This window comes from Trichogramma pretiosum, unplaced genomic scaffold, assembly GCF_000599845.2.
Source record: "Trichogramma pretiosum strain Unisexual culture from Peru unplaced genomic scaffold, Tpre_2.0 scaffold5, whole genome shotgun sequence".
NCBI classification, from domain to species: domain Eukaryota; kingdom Metazoa; phylum Arthropoda; class Insecta; order Hymenoptera; family Trichogrammatidae; genus Trichogramma; species Trichogramma pretiosum.
Genome location: NW_019641672.1, coordinates 157276 through 176473, shown reverse-complemented (window position 1 = coordinate 176473; position 19198 = coordinate 157276). Strand labels below are relative to the sequence as shown.

The following is a 19198-nucleotide window of genomic DNA, read 5'->3' as shown; positions in this document are numbered from 1 at the left end:
TCATGCTTAAAAGTAGTAGTAAATAATCTCTTATTATTCGAAGTAAGTCATAAGTAATCATAAAATCAAATTGAATCAAAATTTAGTATTAAATAGTACATAAATGTTATATTATTATTACGATCTAAATTATTTTTTTAAATTAGTAAGCATGAAAAATTTATTTTGATTTTAAATGAAAACGTACCTATTCGTCTGATATAAAAATTCTTCCTCTATTAAACAATTCTTTATAATTATAATTTTTTTTATTCCCCGTGTAAAAATTTGGTTGTTGATTGGTTTTTTTAAACTTTCAAATCAATCAATTGAAATATTTTAATTTCAATTAAATGTTAACATTAAAAAATTACTCAAACAGTATAAATATTATCCGACGTTGAAATCAATATACCAAGGAGTGTTTGTCGCGCATAGAACCGAGTATACCTATACATACAAACCTGTAGCACGTGTTACAATTTTATATTATACAGCAGCCGACGTATATCATCGTGTGCAGTGTGGGCATGCATTTTATCGCGAAAACCTCGGCTTTCGCAAGTTGATGTGAAAAACTCGTGCTGTTATCATCATTGTTAAATTAAAACAAACATTTATAGTAACCAATCAAGAAAAAGAATAATCGTTCTAATAGTCATCTCTCAATGACAGTTGTGAACGCGGACGTCATTGTATGTGTAATAATTATTGATCTTTCAATTGCATCAGTGCGTAAAACGTTTTTCAGATTTTTTTTCAGTTTATTCAATTCCATGATTTCTTGATTTTTCTCCGATAATAATAAGATGAACATTTTCTAAAAATATGAGTCGCTCGTAAAAATTTAGTGGTTCTCCGTTGGCAGAATATACGTATCTCCAATCTCTATCTGATAACGATTCATCAGTTTGCGTGGAGAATTAGACCGGCACATGCATAAGTAGCACTCTATTATCATTACGATAAACAATTTTTCTTCTTTTTTTTTTTCAAGTAATACCACTGGCGCATGCGTCTCCTCGGATTTCGGAGATCATTTATTTCGACCGAAATCGTCTCTCGATGTTGAGCTATTATTCTGCCTGAAAATGTCAAAAGAAAAAAATTCAGCTCCTGCTGATTCAGTTCCAACAGGCAAAAGCAATTTAAAAGATGGATTTATTGATTTCACCGCTGGATCGTTGGGTAAGTGTTTGAGCTATGTGGTGCACAGAGTTAGTTCACTTAGTATACACAAATATTGATTTAATCACCTACCTGTGGATTCAGAATTCTAGTGTTTGAACAAAAAATGCTAAATGCTGTAAAAAAGTCATTATGCAATGGGATATTTTCCTTTATTTAAAAAAAAGGAAATTTTAAATTTTAATTTATTAAAAAATTATGAAAAATGTCACAAATTTTCCATCTAATTTTAGTTCAAATGATAAAATTAATTCATGAATTAAAATTATTTAGGTGGAGTTGCATTGGTTTATGTTGGACAGCCATTGGACACAGTTAAAGTTAAAATGCAAACTTTTCCATCTCTTTATAAAGGAATGGTAGATTGCTTTATTAAAACTTTAAAAACAGACGGTGTTGCAAGAGGCTTGTATGCTGGAACCATACCCTCTGTTGTAGCTAATGTTGCAGAAAATTCTATTTTATTTGCTGCTTACGGTGGTTGTCAAAAAGTTATAGCAAATGTAATGGGTAAGTTTGGTTTTTGTACAGTTATATGCTGCAATAACTATTATTAATTTCTTTTTTTTTTTTATGTAATAATATATTAGGAGTTCCTAAAGTTGAAGAACTCAGTTCATTAGGCAATGCATGGGCTGGATTTTTTGCAGCTTTTTTTTCTTCGCTCACATTGTGCCCTACTGAGCTTATCAAATGTAGATTGCAAGCAATGAGGGAAGTTCAGAGTCAACAAAGTGACAGGAAAGTGGTACGTTTAATATTGGGATATTTATTTTGCTTTAACCATCTCATTTTTACTTTTAAATGTAAATCTTTTATTCAAAATTCCCAGAAATTTATTGGACCATGGACTCTTACTAAACAAATCATCAAAGAATCAGGCATCTCAGGAATGTATCGAGGTTTAACATCAACAATAGCAAGAGAAATGCCAGGATATTTCTTTTTCTTTGGTGCATATGAATTAACAAGAGAACTATTAACAAAGCCTGGCCAAACTAGAGATGACATTGGTTGGCAAAAAACAATGGTAGCAGGTGCTGCAGGTGGTGCCGTACTATGGCTCGTTATTTTTCCTGCTGACGTTGTGAAAAGTCGTATTCAGGTTTGTTATAATAATATATTTGAATTAGTAATTATTTTTAACACCATTGATTATTTAGGTTCAAAATTTGAAAACACCAGCAACTGTATTAATGAGAGACATTATAAAACATGAAGGAGTAAGTGCTTTGTATAATGGCTTAAAACCCACTTTAATCAGGACTGCTCCAGCTACAGCAACTTTATTCCTTGCTTATGAATATTCCAAGAAGTGGATGCATAGCGTTTTAGATTAAAAATCTAGAACCTTTTTAACTTTATTTTCAATAGTATTGTATAGTAAACTGTACATAACTTTGATGATAAAAGATGTAAATATGTATTTCATACAAAACCATTGACTAACATAAATGTACCTACATTAATAAAAAAAAAAGTTGAGACAATATGCATAATGTTTAACAAATAAATATTGAATATGTAAATAATGAATTAATGTATGACAAAGTTTAGTGTTTTATTAACAAGTCATTCTTATTCTATAAAATATGATTACATCTACTTAAAGATTTATGTACAGTTCAATTTACTGAAGATTTACTGCTGCAAAATCATAGATTCTTGAGATGAGTCAAAACTATTATTTTTGTTAGATAAAAATAAATTGTGACTTTTAAATTTGTTACTGATATACTGTTGTTTTTCTTCTTCACTGGTCAAACTCAACCATTCATGATATGGAATCTGAAAAATAAATTATGTAAGTAATATACAGAAAACTGGAATTTGTCACTCATTGTTAACTTACAATAATTGTTTCATATCCAAGTAATTTTGTTTGTCGCAAGAAATAATTGAATGCTCCAGAATATTCATATTTTGCTTTCATAATATTGTTTGTACCACCTATAATAACTGCATACCATTTATTCCCATCATTGGGAGTAAATTTAGGTGAATCAGTTTTCATACTCATTAATTTTTCTTTTGGCGATAACAGCACTTTATTTTTCTCATCATAACATAAAAGAATATGTCGAATCGGGAAATGAGGCATGAGAATATCATAATGGAATAATTCATTTGAACCAACAACTTCCTAAAAATTGAAATATTAATTGATTAAAAAAAATGGAAGATGAAAATGAAACACACAACTTTGAAGATTATACTAAAGACTGTTTAGTTACCTCAATGGACTTCATCAATTTAGTTGCAATTTTTCCATGTAATCCGGTTCTTTCATTTGACTTGATAGCAAACTTATTATTACTTCCTACATTCTGTAAATTCATAATAGTAGTATTTTTTGCATTTATGACATATAAATTCAAGGGTATTTCTTACCTTCAAAAGAATATCCAGTGCTTTTTCCTCTAGCTTTGGACCATCATATTCTGGATGCTCAATTTCCAAAGAATAATGTATAGCAAGATAGTGCATATTTAAAGTCCAGTAACTATCTTTAGCAACTTTTTTTACAAAATCAGGATCCATCACTTTTTTCACCAAATCTTCATGATAAATATTCATTTTCAATAAGTAGTGGACTATTTTAGGGAAAATATTTGGATATCTGAAATTTTAGCAATAAATATTCAATGTTACGTTCAGTATAAAAAATTTTTCAATGATGTTTGAAAAAAATTTTGAAGTAATACCTATCCCATTTGTCTTGTTGAGAAGGTTCAAGTAATTCTTTTATGACACTTGTATAGTAAGAAGTTGTTTCTGGATTTATATTGAATGTCATTACATATAGCAATGATCTTTCAATATCTGCTGGTTGCATTTGACTCAATTCCTTTTTGCACCTTGAAGTACACATTAATTTTAATTATTTATAATATTTTAAATTAATAATTTGTTTTATTCTCACCTCTCCATTATACTTGACACAAGGAATTCATTTTCATAAAACAATTTTTTTTGGAACATTGCAATTTGAACAACATTTTCCAATTTTCTTTTAGGTACTTGACTTTCTAGTTTTTTTATAAAATTGACATATTTATCAGCATACTTTTTATCTGCATCAAAACTAGACAACAATTAACATGATTATTCAATATTAATGATCATTATATCTTTTTTATATTTTTTGATCAATAGTTATAAAGTATATTTACCGACAAATACGAAGTATTGATGGCAGAGCATAATCACTCACGGTATCAATATTATCACCTAACTTTTCCATAATCTTTATAATAAAATCTGGGCTCTTCAAAGTTGTTTCGAGGCGCAAAAATGTCATTGCAATAATTCCTATTTCTTCAATGTTAAATTGGTCTAAATGGTCTTCTAAATAATATTCCAAATTATAATGATATATCTTTACTCTACGATTTACTTTCAAACAAAATGTGTACTGAATAAGTTGCGCAGGTGTCATATGTTTTAATCTATTGAACAATTTCATTAAACTACGCCAAACAAATTCCGACTTTTTTTGAAACTTCAAATTTTGAAAAATAAAATTTAGCTGTAACATTTCATCTATACTCCAATTCGGGATTCGTTTTTTACACTCTAAATCAAGTACTTTCAGAAAATTGGCAATCACTGTTTTTTCTTGAATACTCTTATCATTACAGAGCTCTAAGCATTGTAAAATTTTCTTCAATTCTAAATCACTAAATTCAGGTGATTTACAGATCATTAATTCAATAACTTTGTTAAATCTTTCATCATTAATTAAATTTTCATTTTTACTTATATAATATGATAATAATTCAAATTTATCAATAATTTCTTCAATGCTCAGAGTTTGCCATGATTCTTCTAACAAATTATCCACATTATCTATTTCTGAATGTCTTTTAAATTCATATGGCTTTAAAACGTTAGGCAAGTGATCTTTCGAACTTCTCAATACTTCATAATTATGCAAAATTTGATCATAATAATAATTGGTCCTTACAATATTATGAAAGTTAATAAAATTAGGTCTTAACAAGTTAGTATGTTCCAATGACAATGTATGAAGATGGTGTTTTTTTATATTCATCAAAAAACAATTAGTATTTGGAGTTAATATTTGGTTCCTTAAACATTTCCTTGAAAAACAATTGGTTCTTCTGCTTAAAATACTAAATATTTTTGCAGAAATCATGATAATTTTTGTAATGATATATAATATCTGATTTTAAAGTCTTCTTATTCACTGTAAATGATAGTATTAATATTATTATTTATATACATTCATATGCACACGTATATTTAAAAAATAAATAAAATGATTTACGTGCAAAGAATTCACGTGGCTCGATGGATCACATCACTGATTACCGAGTTGTAAAAAAAAACGTACAATTGTAATAAAGAATTTTTCCGAATCTAAATTACGGAATCTCTTAACGTCAGTATTATTTATTGCAATTTTATTTCATCACTTCGTCAAACATCAATCTTTTGATTAGTAATTTTCACTATTTCTACTTTATGCGAATGTGCAGAACACGTTGCGCATAAAACGATTCGACTTTGACAATTGACAGTCACATCTTTCCCAGCTGATCTAGCAGAAGAAAAAGTAAATGAATAACACATAACCGCAGACTTCAGAAATCGCATAAATTCGCCAGTAACGTAATCAAAATAATCCTCGAATAAAAGATCTAAATTAATCGGAGTGAAAATGTCGGGGGTCCAACCGCACCGTACGGTAACGCCGTTGCTCGATGCGTTTCGCACTATATTGCGCGGTACCAAGCTCAGGTCCAACCCGTTGCGCTTCGCGGACGAGTGTGCATCTCGTACGCAACCCCAGCCCGACTTACCTGGAGGCCCGTACGACAAGACCACGGGAATATATTACTATCAGAGGGATGGACGCCGAGAGGTGCAGCCACCACTAGTCATCGCCAGCGGTGGAAAAGTATTGCTGTCTCCTCCGCCTGAAAAACCCAAGCAAATTACTCCAGGCAGAGTGTACAATCCAGAGTGAAATTGTCATTTAAAATTTGTACTGTTTCACTCGAAATTAATTTGATCAAATCTAAGTTTTAGATGTTATTGAATCAAACCGATTATAAAATAAATTTGTAAATGTTGTTAATAGCAATAAAAATTAGTTTAAACTAAACGATGTGCTATGAGATTCATTCGATTCATTTTTAGTACACTGAGGTAGAACAGTCATGAAAATTACTTATGACTTGTATAGAAGACTTCCAATAATTTTTGTTTTCATATTGTATGAATTTGTGTCACTGAACAACTAAGGGTGTTACATAACACACAAATTTTTATAAAAAGATGTCAATTTATTGACAATATAATTTCCAAAACTAATGTATACAAATTAACTCCATCAAAAGGTATATAAAATAAGTTGGCGACGTCAAAAATCGACGTTATAAAAATGTTTTATAAAATTGAAGTAATCATTAAAGATTTAAAAGTTTTTCAATATAGTCTACTTTTTGATCAAAATCAGACAAATTCATCCATTCAAAATATGGCACCTGTAAAGTTTAAATGATTAACATTTATATATGAATATAAATAAGAATTAAAGTACATGATCATTTTTCTTACAACATAAGGGGTGTATCCCACTTTTTTTAAATGCCTTAATCTGACTTCCATTGCACCTGTATGGTGTTTTGAATTTCTTGTTAAAACATTATGACCAGCTAAAGTTAAAGCAATCCACTTATTTCCATCTTTAGGAGCATGTTTCAATGTTCCTGCTTCCATTTCTACCAATTTGTTTTTTGGATTAAAAAACTCTTTTGTATCTTCATTGTAACAAAGAATTATGTCATTATTTACAAAATGTGGCAGCACACAATCAACATGTGCAACTTCATCGAAGCCTATCATTTGCTAGAATTGAAATATTTTTTAAACATATATTATGATATGTATCACAAATGTTTTTTTCATTAAAAGTATGAATTCATATTTATAATTATATTGGATGTCTACCTTGCATGTATGTACAATATCAGTTATAATTCGCTCAACCATGGGAATCTGTTGTTTATGAACATCTATTTTTGAATTTGATCGACATTTCTAAAAAAGATTTACATAAAAGTTTTTTAGCTAACTTTTGAAATGTTTGTTATAAAGACTTCTTTGACTTACTTTAATAAGAAACTGAAGCATATCTCTTCTTAGTAGAGGGCCATTGTATTGTGGATGATCAAGTACTAAACAATAATGTATTACAATATATTCTCTATCAAGTTTATGAATATCACCGTTGCATAAGTTCTTAATGAAATCAGGGTCCATAATTTTTTTGATCAGTTTTTCAGGATAATAATTTACTTGAAGCATATACATCACAGAGTATACAAGGCAAAATGGGAAACTGAAAAAATAAAAGATACATTTCTGTTTGATAATGTTAATAAATTTCATCAAAGTAAACCTACTTATTGATTTCATTATTTCTTCGAGATTCTAAAAATTCTTGATAAGCTGTATCATAAAATAAGGTTTTTTCAGGGCCATAGTTAAATATATACAAAGTGAATAAAATTCTTTCAATATCTTTTATTCTAGCAGTCTGTACTTCATTTATGTACCTGAAATCATATGTTTTTTCAATCTAAAAACCGAAGATTATTGGGATATATACTTTCATTGAATTGTTTCATACCTATTTGCAATTCCAAGGGTTAATTTTTCATTATCCAATAAAAGCATTGCCTGCATGTGTGCTACATGTATTAAAGTTAATAAGGTTCTTTTAGGAATCTGTTCTATCAATAGTTCAATAAGAATATTGTACCTCTGCATGAGTTTTAAACTGACACTATATCTAAATAAAAAATTAAATAATTAAAATTGAGATAGTTTGCTGGTTTTGATTAAAATGATTACCTCAGAATTTTTAAAATTGCTGCTAAAGACATTTCGCTCACACTATCAATATTGTTTTCCAAAGCTGTCATTATATGAAGAAGTAAATTTGTATGTTTAAGGGAAGTTTCATATCGAAAATAAGCCATTGATATGATTCCTATTTCTTCAATGGTTAATCTATCTACAGATTTATGTACATGATACTCAAATTGTTTAAAATTTACATTAATTTTTTTCGAACTAATTCTTATCAAATATGCATACTGGACTAAATTAGCAGGAGAAAATTTTGAAAAATTTGCTTCCATTTTCAGTAAACTACCCTCATAAAATGGTACCCATGTTAAATCTAATTTTGCCAATTGATCATTCATCATTAAAATTTCTTCAATTGTCCAATTAGAGGATCGTTTAAAACACTCAGCATTAATGATCCTCCAAAATGTTCCTTGAATTATCTTTTTATTCTGTCCTTGCAACTGCTCGAGATTTTTCAAAAACAATCGAAATTCATCGTCGTTAAATAGCATGCAACGGGTTTTCAGAATTCGCATTACACCTTTTTCATCATATACACTAATAATGTTTGGATTTTTATAAGCGTAATTAGATAAAGACTCTAAATTTTGTAAAACTTCCCCGTTGCTCATACTTTGCCATTGTTTATCCAATATTTCCTGAATTTCGAATTCAGACAAATTTTGCTTGATCGTCAACGAAGTAGATAATGAATTGGAATAATCATCGGACTTTTCCAAAACTTTTCGAGCAAAATTGATTTCAGTACTTTTAAAGTGTTTCGAGATCTTTTTGTGAGCTTGTCTTGATATAGAGCTTTCAGACAGGTTTTCTGATTTTCGAATATCTTTTGTTGAACGGTTTCGTTCGATGTTGGGTAAATTAGTATCGAAGTTTGTTTTTGAGATGCATCTAATAAACAGGTTTAACCTGCTTGCAACACTCGGGTCTTTGTTGTTGCAATGTAAAAAGCTTGTCAACGTTTTTGCAAACATTTTCTAAGGTGAAAATATAACAACTCTGAAGACATTAATTATTCACGAAAACACGTTTATTTTTATACAAAAAATAGGCATATTTATGAGAAATTACTAGACTAGATTTACAGTTAACAACAAACAAAATGCACGTGTGATGAAACGGTCTGCTAGCTTTAATTTTGCTTCTGCTTTGTCGATGACGCAATGAATATAAAAACTGCGGTGTGTATTAGGCATCGAGAAAATTGAATAAATATAAATTAAAAATTGTAAAAATTCATATAAAATTTTAATTGAAAATAAAATTATTCAAGAATTCAAGAATTTCAGAATTTTTTAAGCTTTTCTTCTTGAATGAACAAAAGTTTTTGTTCAATTATTGTTAGTATTATTTAGTATAAAAAATAGATGATTAATGTGTTAAATATACAATATATATTTATCCTTATAATATAGAATAAAAAGTACACTTTTAGGTACTAATTTTATACATTCATTCACATAATTCTAGTATACTAATGGTTACTTTTATCTACAAAAGTACAATATAAATCAGTCTTTGAAATCAGAATACAAAATTTTTTATAACTTGATAAATCATAACGCGACAAGAAAAATACAAAAATATATATTCGAATTGATTGGAAAATTAATATTACGTTTAAATCTAAGTACGTCTTCTGCGTGGTGGATTTGGATTTGGAGCATACCCAATGGAGCCCTGCATCTGCATATTCTTTAAAATTTCAGGATTGATAATGGGAGTTTTCCTAAACTTTTTTTTTGATAACTCTTCTGGCCAACTACTCAATAGCTTATTCTCACAGTATGGCATAGGTATAATACTCAAAGGCGTGCATTGATCATTGAAACTTATAGGTGGAAGTACTTCTAAAGGATCAGCAAATTCTGTTTGCTTTGAGTATTCATTGATTAGAGATCCTGATAAATTTGTAGTCATAACATGTAATGCTCCAGCTGCATCACCTAGACACATACATTCTCCAGTTGATGATATATCCATAGATGTAATTGCAGCACCATCTGATTGAACTTGATATACATGAGTTAAAGGTCCTGTAGGATTGACAGAATCTACAAATACTGTGTCCAACACTTGCATTTCTCCAAAAGAAGAAGCAATTACTGCTCTGGGCATTGACATTTTATTGGGTAAAAATTTAATTAACTTAGGTATGAAAAGAGTTTGCACTGGTTGCAAAACTTTCATCTGCCTTAGATCGTAGACCATTAAAAATTGATCTCCAGAGATTCCTTGTCGACCATTGCTAAATCCACATGTTACTAATGTGTTTTCCCAAATATCAAAATCACTTATTGCAGTTGTATGTGGTTTAACAGCATTAACATGAATCATAGTAGAGGGATCAAAAAAATGTATTTCGCCATGACCACTTGATGCACAAATAAGTTTACTGTGTTTCTTTAGAAGTTCACAACCTCCGTCGATAACAGGTGATACACTTCTTTCTCTTTTAGTTGTTAAGTCAAAATCAATCATATTTTGACGACCAGCCATTAATATATTTGTTGGAGAATAGTGCACAAAAGTTTGAAGATCAACGGTGTTGTTTGATGTATGGGTGAACACTGGTACCCCTCTACGTAATTGACATCTTAAACTATTTTGGGTCAGGATTAAGATTCCATTTTCTAATGATTCAATTTGTCTGATCCCAGATTTATCTGTCACTCGAAAAGCAGTATATCTTTGAAATTCTGGACCATAATAAGAGTTACAATAACCCTCTTCGTTGCCTGTCCATAGAAGCTCTTCATAGCGATCATATTTGAGATTTGTTACTGGAACACAGTCAAAAGTGGAATTTAAAGCAATTCTTGTTTCCGTAAATAATATTTCTCTGCATTTATCAAATTGCTGAGCAAAGGGTTGATGATTATTGGTCATCATTTTTGGAAAAATTAAGAAATGAAGTTTCTAGGTCCAATGGGTAAGTACACTACTATTATTTAAGCACAAATTGTAAACAAATAAGTCTACCGTTGGTTGTGTCAACGAGTTTGCTTTTATAATATGACAACACAACGCGCACATATAAACTACTGAGTCTGATTACTAATTCACTTATTCATTATTTTGCATTTGAAATTAATAAACATTGAGCAAAAATGCTACATCGTTAAGTACCGATCTCCGATTATCGAGAACATCGTAAAGATCCATCAGATTACCAAAATTGAAAACTAAATCATTTATGCAGTGCGATTAAAATGGTAAAATAATACATTGATGCGTATTCAAAGATACCTGAAGGGCATTGCGCTGTGCGCAGTACAGTAGATCACGTGACCCTTGAAAACTGCTCACGTGATCAGGATTTATTTAAACAACTGTTTTCACTAAAATTTTACTAAAATTGGAGAAGACGTCGAAAGATGGCTATTTTACTTCTGAAAAAAACATAAAAATTATGTAATGTATTTTAATCATTACATGGCAATAGCGTTAATTTTGAATAGAACTATATATTTAATAAAAAATTTAATTCATGTGATGAAAATTATTATATTCATTTTGGCATTGAAATTTACGAAGCGTAACAGGAGAAGACTCTTCTTGTAATTGCAAAAAAAATAATGATACTGTGGAGTGTTACATGCTCGAAAATCTTTTGAAAAAATTCTTCTGCGTATTAAAACTTTTTGTAGAATCGTATATACATTAATTTTAACTATTGGCTGAAGTTAACACATCATTTTTTATTTAACATTATTAAATTTTTATTTCATACGGTATTAGTGAAAAATCGTTAATTGCATTATTAAAAAATCTGTAATATAAATTTCACGTTTGGGAGCCTCCCACTCTTAGTATCAATACAGGCAATTCTGCACCCCTCTTCACTTCGGTCTCATCCGTCTCGTCTCAACTTTTAGAGTATTCATTCCTCTGACAGCACGTGTGAAGGTTATACGTACGCGGTACGACGCTCGGCTAGAACCTACAAGTGTCTTTGTGTGGTGCAATCAATAACTGTCGACGATTTTAACAACAAAGAATAAAATTAATTCGTTGTTAATAGATAATAATAAATTCAATTGGACTTGACTCACTTGATACGTAAGTATTTATACCATTTTTATTGTTTCAAATATTAAATTAAAACATTTTATAGGTTAAATGGTGTAAACATGTTTAGATAGTAACCGGTATCTAAGTACACCGGCTTTGTAAAAATCAATAATTCAATTGTTTTAATTACGCTTAAACGATTCTATTGCGTCCCTAAATTTTTTTAATCCACATCAACAATGAGCAAGTAACTCAGAACAATTATTTTTACTATTCCAGAATAAACCAAAAACATGTCGATTACCGCATCAAAAGTTCACGAAGTCCGTGAAATCACAAGAATTGAGCGCATTGGAGCTCATTCTCATATTCGAGGCTTAGGCTTGAATGACAGCTTGGAAGCAAGAAATGTTTCTCAAGGAATGGTCGGCCAGTTTCGGGCCAGGCGTGCTACTGGAGTCATTCTTGAAATGATTAAGGAAGGTAAAATTGCTGGTAGAGCAGTTCTTTTGGCAGGCCAACCAGGTACTGGTAAAACTGCTATTGCAATGGGTTTGGCTCAATCTCTTGGTTCAGATACACCTTTTACACTTATGGCTGGCTCTGAAATTTATTCTTTGGAAATGAGCAAAACTGAAGCTTTAACTCAAGCGATTCGAAAATCCATTGGTATTAGGATCAAAGAAGAATCTGAAATAATAGAGGGTGAGGTAGTTGAAATTCAAATAGATCGACCTGTCACTGGTGTTGGAGCAAAAATTGGTAAACTTACTTTGAAGACTACAGAGATGGAAACCATTTATGATTTGGGAAATAAAATGATAGACTGTCTTATGAAAGAAAAAGTACAAGCTGGTGATGTCATTACAATTGATAAAGCTACAGGAAAAATCAGTAAACTTGGTCGCTCTTTCACTAGAGCTCGAGATTATGATGCAACCGGTCCACAAACCAGATTTGTTCAATGTCCAGAAGGAGAATTACAAAAAAGAAAAGAAGTTGTTCATACAGTAACTCTACATGAAATTGATGTAATCAACAGCAGAACACATGGATTTTTGGCTCTTTTTTCTGGTGATACTGGAGAAATCAAACCTGAAGTCAGAGAGCAAATTAATATGAAAGTATCAGAGTGGAGGGAAGAAGGCAAAGCTGATATTGTGCCAGGAGTATTATTTATTGATGAAGTACATATGTTGGATATTGAATGCTTTTCATTCCTTAATCGAGCTTTAGAAAATGAAATGGCTCCAGTAGTCATTATGGCCACTAACAGAGGCATCACTAAAATCAGGGGCACCAGCTACAAGAGTCCCCATGGAATACCTATTGATTTACTTGACAGAATGATAATTGTTCCAACTGTTCCATATCAAGAAGCTGAGCTTAAAGAGATCTTAAAAATCAGATGTGAAGAAGAAGATTGTGAAATGTCTAGTGATGCTCTATTAGTTCTCACTCGTATAGCTAATGAAACTTCTTTGAGATATGCTATACAGCTTATTACAACCTCTTCGTTGATTTGTAGAAGAAATAAAACTACTGAAGTAAGTGTAGATGATGTTAAAAGGGCATATAGTTTATTCCTGGATGAAAATAGATCTTCGCAATTTTTGAAAGAATATCAAGATGATTTCATGTTTTATGAAAATGAAGAGCATGCGATGGAGACTAATTAAATAATATTAGTTATAATTATCAATCATATAAGTTTTAAGTTTAATCTGTACTTTAAAATTATTTTAATAAATTCATAGATTTTTAAAATAAAAAACTTTCTTATTATAACTAGGTCTCAATTATATAATTATATTCTTACAAAAATTGAGATGTAAAAGGACAAAAACTTTTTAAATAAAAAAAATTTGTAAATATTAATTGACGAAAAAACACATTTTATTAAGAAAATTTTTTAAATCATGTTATATAGAAATATATCCCAAAATATTACAGGTAAGAACAAAACCAATATCATTATCAGTTGTATGCCAAACTGAAACTTCGTTCATTCTCTTGTCTAAAACTTTGATGCATCTGATCTATTTGCTGTATTTTTGTACTGAGTACATTCGTCCTTTGCACTAACCATTGAAGACTGTTCATATGTGCATTAAGAATTTTTACTATTTGAACTATTGGATCACTAGAATCTTGAGCACGATTTGCTTCATTCAAATGCTCTATAATTTCTTTCAGATCTTCTGACATTTGTTTCAATTGAGTATCTATATTTTCAGCTAATCTATAAGTATATTCTCTTTCAGGATCTGTAACTGACAGTAAAGCTAGTTCTTTTTCAAGAGGTACCAAGCAGTCTTGTAATTCTTTTTGCTGACCAACCTGTAAATTATATTGTTGATGAAAATTTCAAGAAAAAATTTACATATTTATTTTAAAAAATGTACTCACAACATAGTCAAGTTCGTGTTCAAGTTGTTGTTGTTCTAATTTTACTCTTTCAACTTCTTGATTCAGCGTAACAATTTTTTCACCATTATTTATCAACAACCTATCCCAAGCATTGATTTGCGTTGCTTGATTGACAAATACTTTTTCCTGCTCTTCCAATTCCAAAGTCCATTTATTGATAGATTCTTCTAGTTGACAAAAGTTGATAGCATTAGAAGGTTTACTAGCTGAAGATGTGCTAACTCTAAAAAATAAAAATTAGAATAAATAACTGAATTATTGATTTTTCATCATACAAGCGCTATGGCTTTTAACTAGAATTGTGTAAACTCACGTGGTAGTAGGACCTAAGGACACTTGAGGTTGGCTGCTGATAGCAGCGATAGAAGTAGGTGTAGTGGTTGTAGTTGTTTGTGTTGTAGTTTTGCCCAATGTCAAACCAAGTGAGTTACTGGCAGTTGTACTTCCTAAATTGAATCCTGTACTCGATGTTGCTGCACTTGCTCCCAAATTAAAACCAGTGTTAGCAGTAGTTGCTGTGTTACCACCAAGATTGAATGTCAAGGGTGCAGCCGTTGAAGTGGTTGCACCAGTAAGGCTAAATCCTGCACTAGTGCCTGCAGCAGGAGTACCTAGACTAAAACCTGTGTTTGCTGGTGTACCAGTAGGAGTAGCCAGTCCTGTTGTGTTTGGTTGTTGTGATCCTCCCGCAGACATGGTTAATTCACAGATAATGCAAGACGTAGGAAAAATATAGGGATTTCAACCGACTGTCGAACAAATGAAAAGAAATGATTTAGTTTTGTAAACAACACACTGATCAAACGTCGACTTACTGATCGAGGCCACTTTTTCAGTATGAATTACGAATTTGCGAATTGCGATTTGCAAAACAAAAATTGTCGATACGAGCGCCAATACGCCATGTGAAAAAGTACCGGCTATTTCAAATATTAGAAGCAAATTAACATTACATTCTTTAGACCGTCATGTTTAATCTGACAAGGGTTTTGTGACAGAATTAAACGTACTTTGTTTATTTTTCAAAAGTTTATATGATTACATTCAGAACATTTTCAAATAGTTATAATATGAGAAAAAAACATTAGCATTATGTTTACAGTTAAACACAAAAGCTTGAAAATATTGTATAGATAATAATGTTAAGTATCAGTTTGTAATCACGTGACTCGCAACTTATACCCTCTCCTTAGCTACGAGCACAGACTCGAGTCTCGAATGCGCCAACATCGAAAGATGTCAAATGGCCACCGGACGTTTCCCGGCAGTGCGGCGGTTACTGTGAAAAAGTGTAGGTGTCAAAATGATTACGCTCACAAGAAACTCATATTAATAACTTACACATAGGTGATTCGAAGTTTGGTGTCATATTTTGATTAGAAATACTAATTATTTCACGGTTTAAGGTATATATTATAATTGAACGTACTATTTTGTTTTAAGAATTCATGTAATATAAGAACAATTTGTGTTTTAGAATGAAAATTTACCGGCTACTTTACTGATTATACGTAAAGTAATGAAATTAGTGTATTATCTCAAGCTTGAGATCGATTCGTTGGATTATACTGCTACGAATACAATTTGATCACTTAGTCTTTGAAAATTTATGAGAGAAAAGAAAAATGATGTTTTTTCACTTAGTCAGCTGTGCATTGTTTGTGCATTCAGCTGTGGCATCGTCTATGATAGTACCACCTCATTCAGCAATTGTCTTTGCATTTGAAGATGTCTATGATTTATCTTTGCTTGCTCATACATTGTCGGATCAATCGGGAGTTGAAACAACTTTAGTAATAGCACATGATGAACATGACTTTTACGAGCACATGATCGATGTTGATATTATTAGGATTAATGCAACTTTTAAGGATAACAATAGTAAGGAAGAAAGAGCCCTGAAACTATGTGATGCCGTTGTTTCAGATAACAAGTTAAAGAGGAGATTAGATAATCCCACTTTCGTAGTGTTTCCAGGAATGAGGTATTGTATTTTTTAAGAGTTTCTTTATTTCAATATAATTATCAATTAAAATTGTTCTCTATCAAATGGTACGTTTGTTTTAGACATGACGCTTGTTTATTACCATGGATTGAATCAATACCTTCTATACCTGTTGTTTGGGCTCGAGGTTTTGATGAAGAAATTTATGCTTTTGTTAAAACTGGGATGGCTTTACCACTGCATGAAACTGGCTTTGTTCAAAGTTTCATTGAAAATTTAAATTTGAACTATTTATTGTTCACCATTCAAAGGAATTACATTACACCAGCACAGAAAATAATCAAATCAAGGCTACCTCAAGCTAATATTGATTTAGATAGTTCTTATAAAAATGTGCAACTAGTTCTGTGGGGAGCTGATCCAGTTTTAAGAATGAATTCAGCTCCATTAACTCAGTTGGTAACAGAGGTAAGTCATACAAACTGAAACCAACAAAAATTAATTGTAAAATGATAAAAAGTATCTCTCTTAAAATAAGCTAGTCTTGTGGTTTGACAATTATAATATTAAGAACCATGCTGACTACTGTATTAAGAATTTAATATAATGCATGGAATATGTTGAATATGAACAGAAAAAAATCAATTGTGATTATAAATAATTGATATCATGTGTGCTTTCTTTAATAGATTGGATGTCATCATTGCAGAGGAGTTCAGCCACTACCAGCTGAAGATCTACAAAAATTTTTAGTAGAATATCGGTCAGGCTCTATTGTTGTTTTATTAGATGCTGATTATGATACATTGGTAACTGAAATTGCTGAAAAACTACCATCTGATAGACAAGGCATGGCTGTAGTATGGAAAAATAAACATGTTTCAATAAAAAATAAACCAAAAAACCTAGCCGTTCATAAAACCGTTGATCGTCAAGATCTTATAGGTATTTCAGATTACATTTTTATTGAAATATTATTTATGCAAGATATTCAATAAATAAAATATATTTTCAGGTTACTCAAGGGTTCGTCTTGTATTGAGCCACTGCTCGGATTCGGAATTTCTTGAAGCTGCATTCCATGGTACACCTCTTATCTGCTTACCTCGTAATGTTGATGAGTTACGCAATGCTCAACGAGCTGTAGAATTAGGATTTGCTGCGACTCAGCGTTTAGACACCTCAAAATCAGACGACTTGGTCGAACTTATAAAAACTATTCATGAAAATACTAGTTATAGAGAAAAAGCCAGGCTTGTTTCAACAGCTCTACGTGATAGATCTAATCACGCTATGGACCGTCTCACTTATTGGCTTCGTTACATAGCTCGACATAATGATGAGGGTAGAAATTTGTTATTACCAAAGAAAGTTTCAACATATGCTGAATTTTGGCAGACCATTGTTGGCTTTCTATTTGGTGTACTATTTACTGCTATTGCCACTGTGATTTTTTTTATCACACAAGATGTAAGCGAACATCAGAAGAAAAAAGACAAAAAAATGAGGCATCGAAATTGACTATATGAATAAAAAGTTTTGATGCACAACAATAAACAGTTGAACAAAAAGTATCTTATACTTGCCAAGTTTCAATTAGTCATTCGTATTTTTGCACAACTTTTTACAATTTCAAATAATTCTTTTTACCGATTTAAACTGTTTTTTTTTGTGAGAAGAATTAGCAAATAATTAATTTTTCTCATTCAAGGATAAAGTGAAGTATATGATACACTTATGAAGAATTACTAAAATTACAATTAGTTCATAGGATGTACTGAATCGTATTGAAATTAAATTGTCGTGCAATTAATATTATTAATATTAAATGTTTTAGTGAATGAAATAATGTTTGTAAAACTATCAAGAAGCCAAAATATCGAAGGTTATTTTTACAATTTACTAAGTTCTATATTATAAAGTAATAACTTACCTTTTTCGCAATGTGATAAATATTTTACCAACTAAAAAACTTGAGAATAAAAAATGCACATGTTTGTTTTTGCAGAGGTGTATTTATAAATACAATTAAAAGTTTACAGATCATGCGTGTAAATATACGTACATATACTAAGAACTACTATTTTTTTCATTTCCTATATGTCCATTTATTGAAATCCGCTTTTCGACGGAATAATATGACATGATTGAATTTCAAATGTTGAACAAATTTGATTCACATACTTGTTGGCAAATTGTGGTAATGAACTTGCAAAAACAAAAATATTACAAATTTATGTCATTTTCGGTCGTTTAACTTTTAATCGAAACAATATAAAAAAAAATATTACATTAATCAATTTTTTTTACAAAATAAAATAAACAATAAGGGGTATTCTCTACGAAATTAGAAAGTCTAAATAATAAAAATAATTTAAAAAATTTCAATACTGTAATTCAATAACAATTATTAATTATACACGAGCGTAACGAGACTCGCTCGTTTTTTGTTCTGCGCGGACTTCATTGCAGTTTTTCGTTTCGTCAATGAACTCGCCTATATTAATACCATTTGGCACATTAATACATTCATGTACGTTATTATAGTTAAAATTTTTATATAATTTTTTTAGAGTGAGTATAAATTGAAAACGCTTGTTTTTTGGATCTTAATAGTTAAGCTTGCATTCGGTATTGTACCTCGCATAATACCTCGAAAAAATTCATTTTTGTTTTTCACTCGTAAAATGAATAATTTCTTTCATGACACATCAACGGCAATAAAGCTCTGACACG

The 19198-nt window shown here is 30.6% G+C and overlaps 8 protein-coding genes across 10 annotated transcripts; 4 read left to right on the top strand and 4 right to left on the bottom strand.

Annotated features, from left to right (window-relative positions):
- The first annotated feature begins 484 nt into the window (after positions 1-484).
- LOC106650413 (mitochondrial ornithine transporter 1) lies at positions 485-2655 on the top strand. 2 transcript variants are annotated; one of them, XM_014368392.2, is made up of 6 exons: positions 485-674; positions 977-1167; positions 1441-1677; positions 1758-1915; positions 2000-2272; positions 2331-2654. In XM_014368392.2, exons 2-6 carry the CDS (start codon positions 1071-1073, stop codon positions 2505-2507), a joined length of 942 nt encoding a protein of 313 aa, XP_014223878.1. In that variant the 5' UTR covers positions 485-674; positions 977-1070; the 3' UTR covers positions 2508-2654. The 2 variants fall into 2 exon arrangements, with proteins under 2 accessions (XP_014223878.1, XP_014223880.1); XM_014368394.2 differs by having other exon boundaries at positions 671-710; positions 2331-2655.
- On the bottom strand, positions 2520-5616 carry LOC106650278 (protein TBRG4). The gene is made up of 8 exons (XM_023460446.1): positions 5459-5616; positions 4341-5377; positions 4091-4252; positions 3873-4025; positions 3559-3787; positions 3402-3494; positions 3020-3310; positions 2520-2955 (listed from the first exon to the last, which is right to left on the bottom strand). The coding sequence occupies exons 2-8, from the start codon at positions 5324-5326 to the stop codon at positions 2809-2811; spliced, it is 2061 nt and encodes a 686-aa protein (XP_023316214.1). The 5' UTR covers positions 5327-5377; positions 5459-5616; the 3' UTR covers positions 2520-2808.
- Positions 5617-5749: 133 nt separating this feature from the next.
- Positions 5750-6298, top strand: LOC106650601 (NADH dehydrogenase [ubiquinone] 1 alpha subcomplex subunit 7-like). The gene has a single exon (XM_014368721.2). The coding sequence runs from the start codon at positions 5852-5854 to the stop codon at positions 6158-6160; it is 309 nt and encodes a 102-aa protein (XP_014224207.1). The 5' UTR covers positions 5750-5851; the 3' UTR covers positions 6161-6298.
- Positions 6299-6381: 83 nt separating this feature from the next.
- On the bottom strand, positions 6382-9489 carry LOC106650599. Of its 2 annotated transcripts, XM_014368719.2 has the most exons (7): positions 8053-9489; positions 7829-7990; positions 7602-7754; positions 7309-7537; positions 7147-7236; positions 6754-7044; positions 6382-6680 (listed from the first exon to the last, which is right to left on the bottom strand). In XM_014368719.2, the coding sequence occupies exons 1-7, from the start codon at positions 9045-9047 to the stop codon at positions 6603-6605; spliced, it is 1998 nt and encodes a 665-aa protein (XP_014224205.1). In that variant the 5' UTR covers positions 9048-9489; the 3' UTR covers positions 6382-6602. The 2 variants fall into 2 exon arrangements, with proteins under 2 accessions (XP_014224205.1, XP_014224204.1); XM_014368718.2 differs by having other exon boundaries at positions 6589-7044.
- Positions 9490-9573: 84 nt separating this feature from the next.
- Positions 9574-11301, bottom strand: LOC106650600 (PAN2-PAN3 deadenylation complex catalytic subunit PAN2). Its single transcript, XM_014368720.1, has one exon. The coding sequence runs from the start codon at positions 10963-10965 to the stop codon at positions 9700-9702; it is 1266 nt and encodes a 421-aa protein (XP_014224206.1). The 5' UTR covers positions 10966-11301; the 3' UTR covers positions 9574-9699.
- A 645-nt stretch (positions 11302-11946) lies between these two features.
- LOC106650354 (ruvB-like 2) lies at positions 11947-13930 on the top strand. Its single transcript, XM_014368300.2, has 2 exons — positions 11947-12135; positions 12367-13930. The coding sequence occupies exon 2, from the start codon at positions 12381-12383 to the stop codon at positions 13764-13766; it is 1386 nt and encodes a 461-aa protein (XP_014223786.1). The 5' UTR covers positions 11947-12135; positions 12367-12380; the 3' UTR covers positions 13767-13930.
- A 29-nt stretch (positions 13931-13959) lies between these two features.
- Positions 13960-15446, bottom strand: LOC106650355 (nuclear pore glycoprotein p62). The gene is made up of 4 exons (XM_014368301.2): positions 15333-15446; positions 14831-15266; positions 14497-14740; positions 13960-14427 (listed from the first exon to the last, which is right to left on the bottom strand). The coding sequence occupies exons 2-4, from the start codon at positions 15211-15213 to the stop codon at positions 14065-14067; spliced, it is 990 nt and encodes a 329-aa protein (XP_014223787.1). The 5' UTR covers positions 15214-15266; positions 15333-15446; the 3' UTR covers positions 13960-14064.
- Positions 15447-15784: 338 nt separating this feature from the next.
- Positions 15785-18462, top strand: LOC106650423 (2-hydroxyacylsphingosine 1-beta-galactosyltransferase-like). The gene is made up of 5 exons (XM_014368408.2): positions 15785-15923; positions 15995-16501; positions 16585-16930; positions 17152-17407; positions 17478-18462. The coding sequence occupies exons 2-5, from the start codon at positions 16143-16145 to the stop codon at positions 17981-17983; spliced, it is 1467 nt and encodes a 488-aa protein (XP_014223894.1). The 5' UTR covers positions 15785-15923; positions 15995-16142; the 3' UTR covers positions 17984-18462.
- Positions 18463-19198: the final 736 nt, after the last annotated feature.

Excerpts from the sequence above, each read along its gene's own strand:
- LOC106650413 (XM_014368394.2), top strand. The coding sequence starts at position 1,071 with ATGTCAAAAGAAAAAAATTCAGCTCCTGCTGATTCAGTTCCAACAGGC. Across the intron at positions 1,678-1,757 it reads AGTTATAGCAAATGTAATGG|GAGTTCCTAAAGTTGAAGAA; the intron begins GTAAGTTTGGTT and ends ATAATATATTAG. Across the intron at positions 1,916-1,999 it reads AACAAAGTGACAGGAAAGTG|AAATTTATTGGACCATGGAC; the intron begins GTACGTTTAATA and ends CAAAATTCCCAG.
- LOC106650278 (XM_023460446.1), bottom strand. The coding sequence starts at position 5,326 with ATGATTTCTGCAAAAATATTTAGTATTTTAAGCAGAAGAACCAATTGT. Across the intron at positions 4,253-4,340 it reads TCAATACTTCGTATTTGTCG|TTTTGATGCAGATAAAAAGT; the intron begins GTAAATATACTT and ends ATTGTTGTCTAG. Across the intron at positions 3,788-3,872 it reads CAACAAGACAAATGGGATAG|ATATCCAAATATTTTCCCTA; the intron begins GTATTACTTCAA and ends CTAAAATTTCAG.
- LOC106650601 (XM_014368721.2), top strand. The coding sequence starts at position 5,852 with ATGTCGGGGGTCCAACCGCACCGTACGGTAACGCCGTTGCTCGATGCG.
- LOC106650599 (XM_014368718.2), bottom strand. The coding sequence starts at position 9,047 with ATGTTTGCAAAAACGTTGACAAGCTTTTTACATTGCAACAACAAAGAC. Across the intron at positions 7,991-8,052 it reads GCAATTTTAAAAATTCTGAG|ATATAGTGTCAGTTTAAAAC; the intron begins GTAATCATTTTA and ends TTTTTTATTTAG. Across the intron at positions 7,755-7,828 it reads ACCCTTGGAATTGCAAATAG|GTACATAAATGAAGTACAGA; the intron begins GTATGAAACAAT and ends ATATGATTTCAG.
- LOC106650600 (XM_014368720.1), bottom strand. The coding sequence starts at position 10,965 with ATGATGACCAATAATCATCAACCCTTTGCTCAGCAATTTGATAAATGC.
- LOC106650354 (XM_014368300.2), top strand. The coding sequence starts at position 12,381 with ATGTCGATTACCGCATCAAAAGTTCACGAAGTCCGTGAAATCACAAGA.
- LOC106650355 (XM_014368301.2), bottom strand. The coding sequence starts at position 15,213 with ATGTCTGCGGGAGGATCACAACAACCAAACACAACAGGACTGGCTACT. Across the intron at positions 14,741-14,830 it reads TCCTTAGGTCCTACTACCAC|AGTTAGCACATCTTCAGCTA; the intron begins GTGAGTTTACAC and ends TTTATTTTTTAG. Across the intron at positions 14,428-14,496 it reads AACACGAACTTGACTATGTT|GTTGGTCAGCAAAAAGAATT; the intron begins GTGAGTACATTT and ends TATAATTTACAG.
- LOC106650423 (XM_014368408.2), top strand. The coding sequence starts at position 16,143 with ATGATGTTTTTTCACTTAGTCAGCTGTGCATTGTTTGTGCATTCAGCT. Across the intron at positions 16,502-16,584 it reads GTAGTGTTTCCAGGAATGAG|ACATGACGCTTGTTTATTAC; the intron begins GTATTGTATTTT and ends CGTTTGTTTTAG. Across the intron at positions 16,931-17,151 it reads TAACTCAGTTGGTAACAGAG|ATTGGATGTCATCATTGCAG; the intron begins GTAAGTCATACA and ends TTTCTTTAATAG.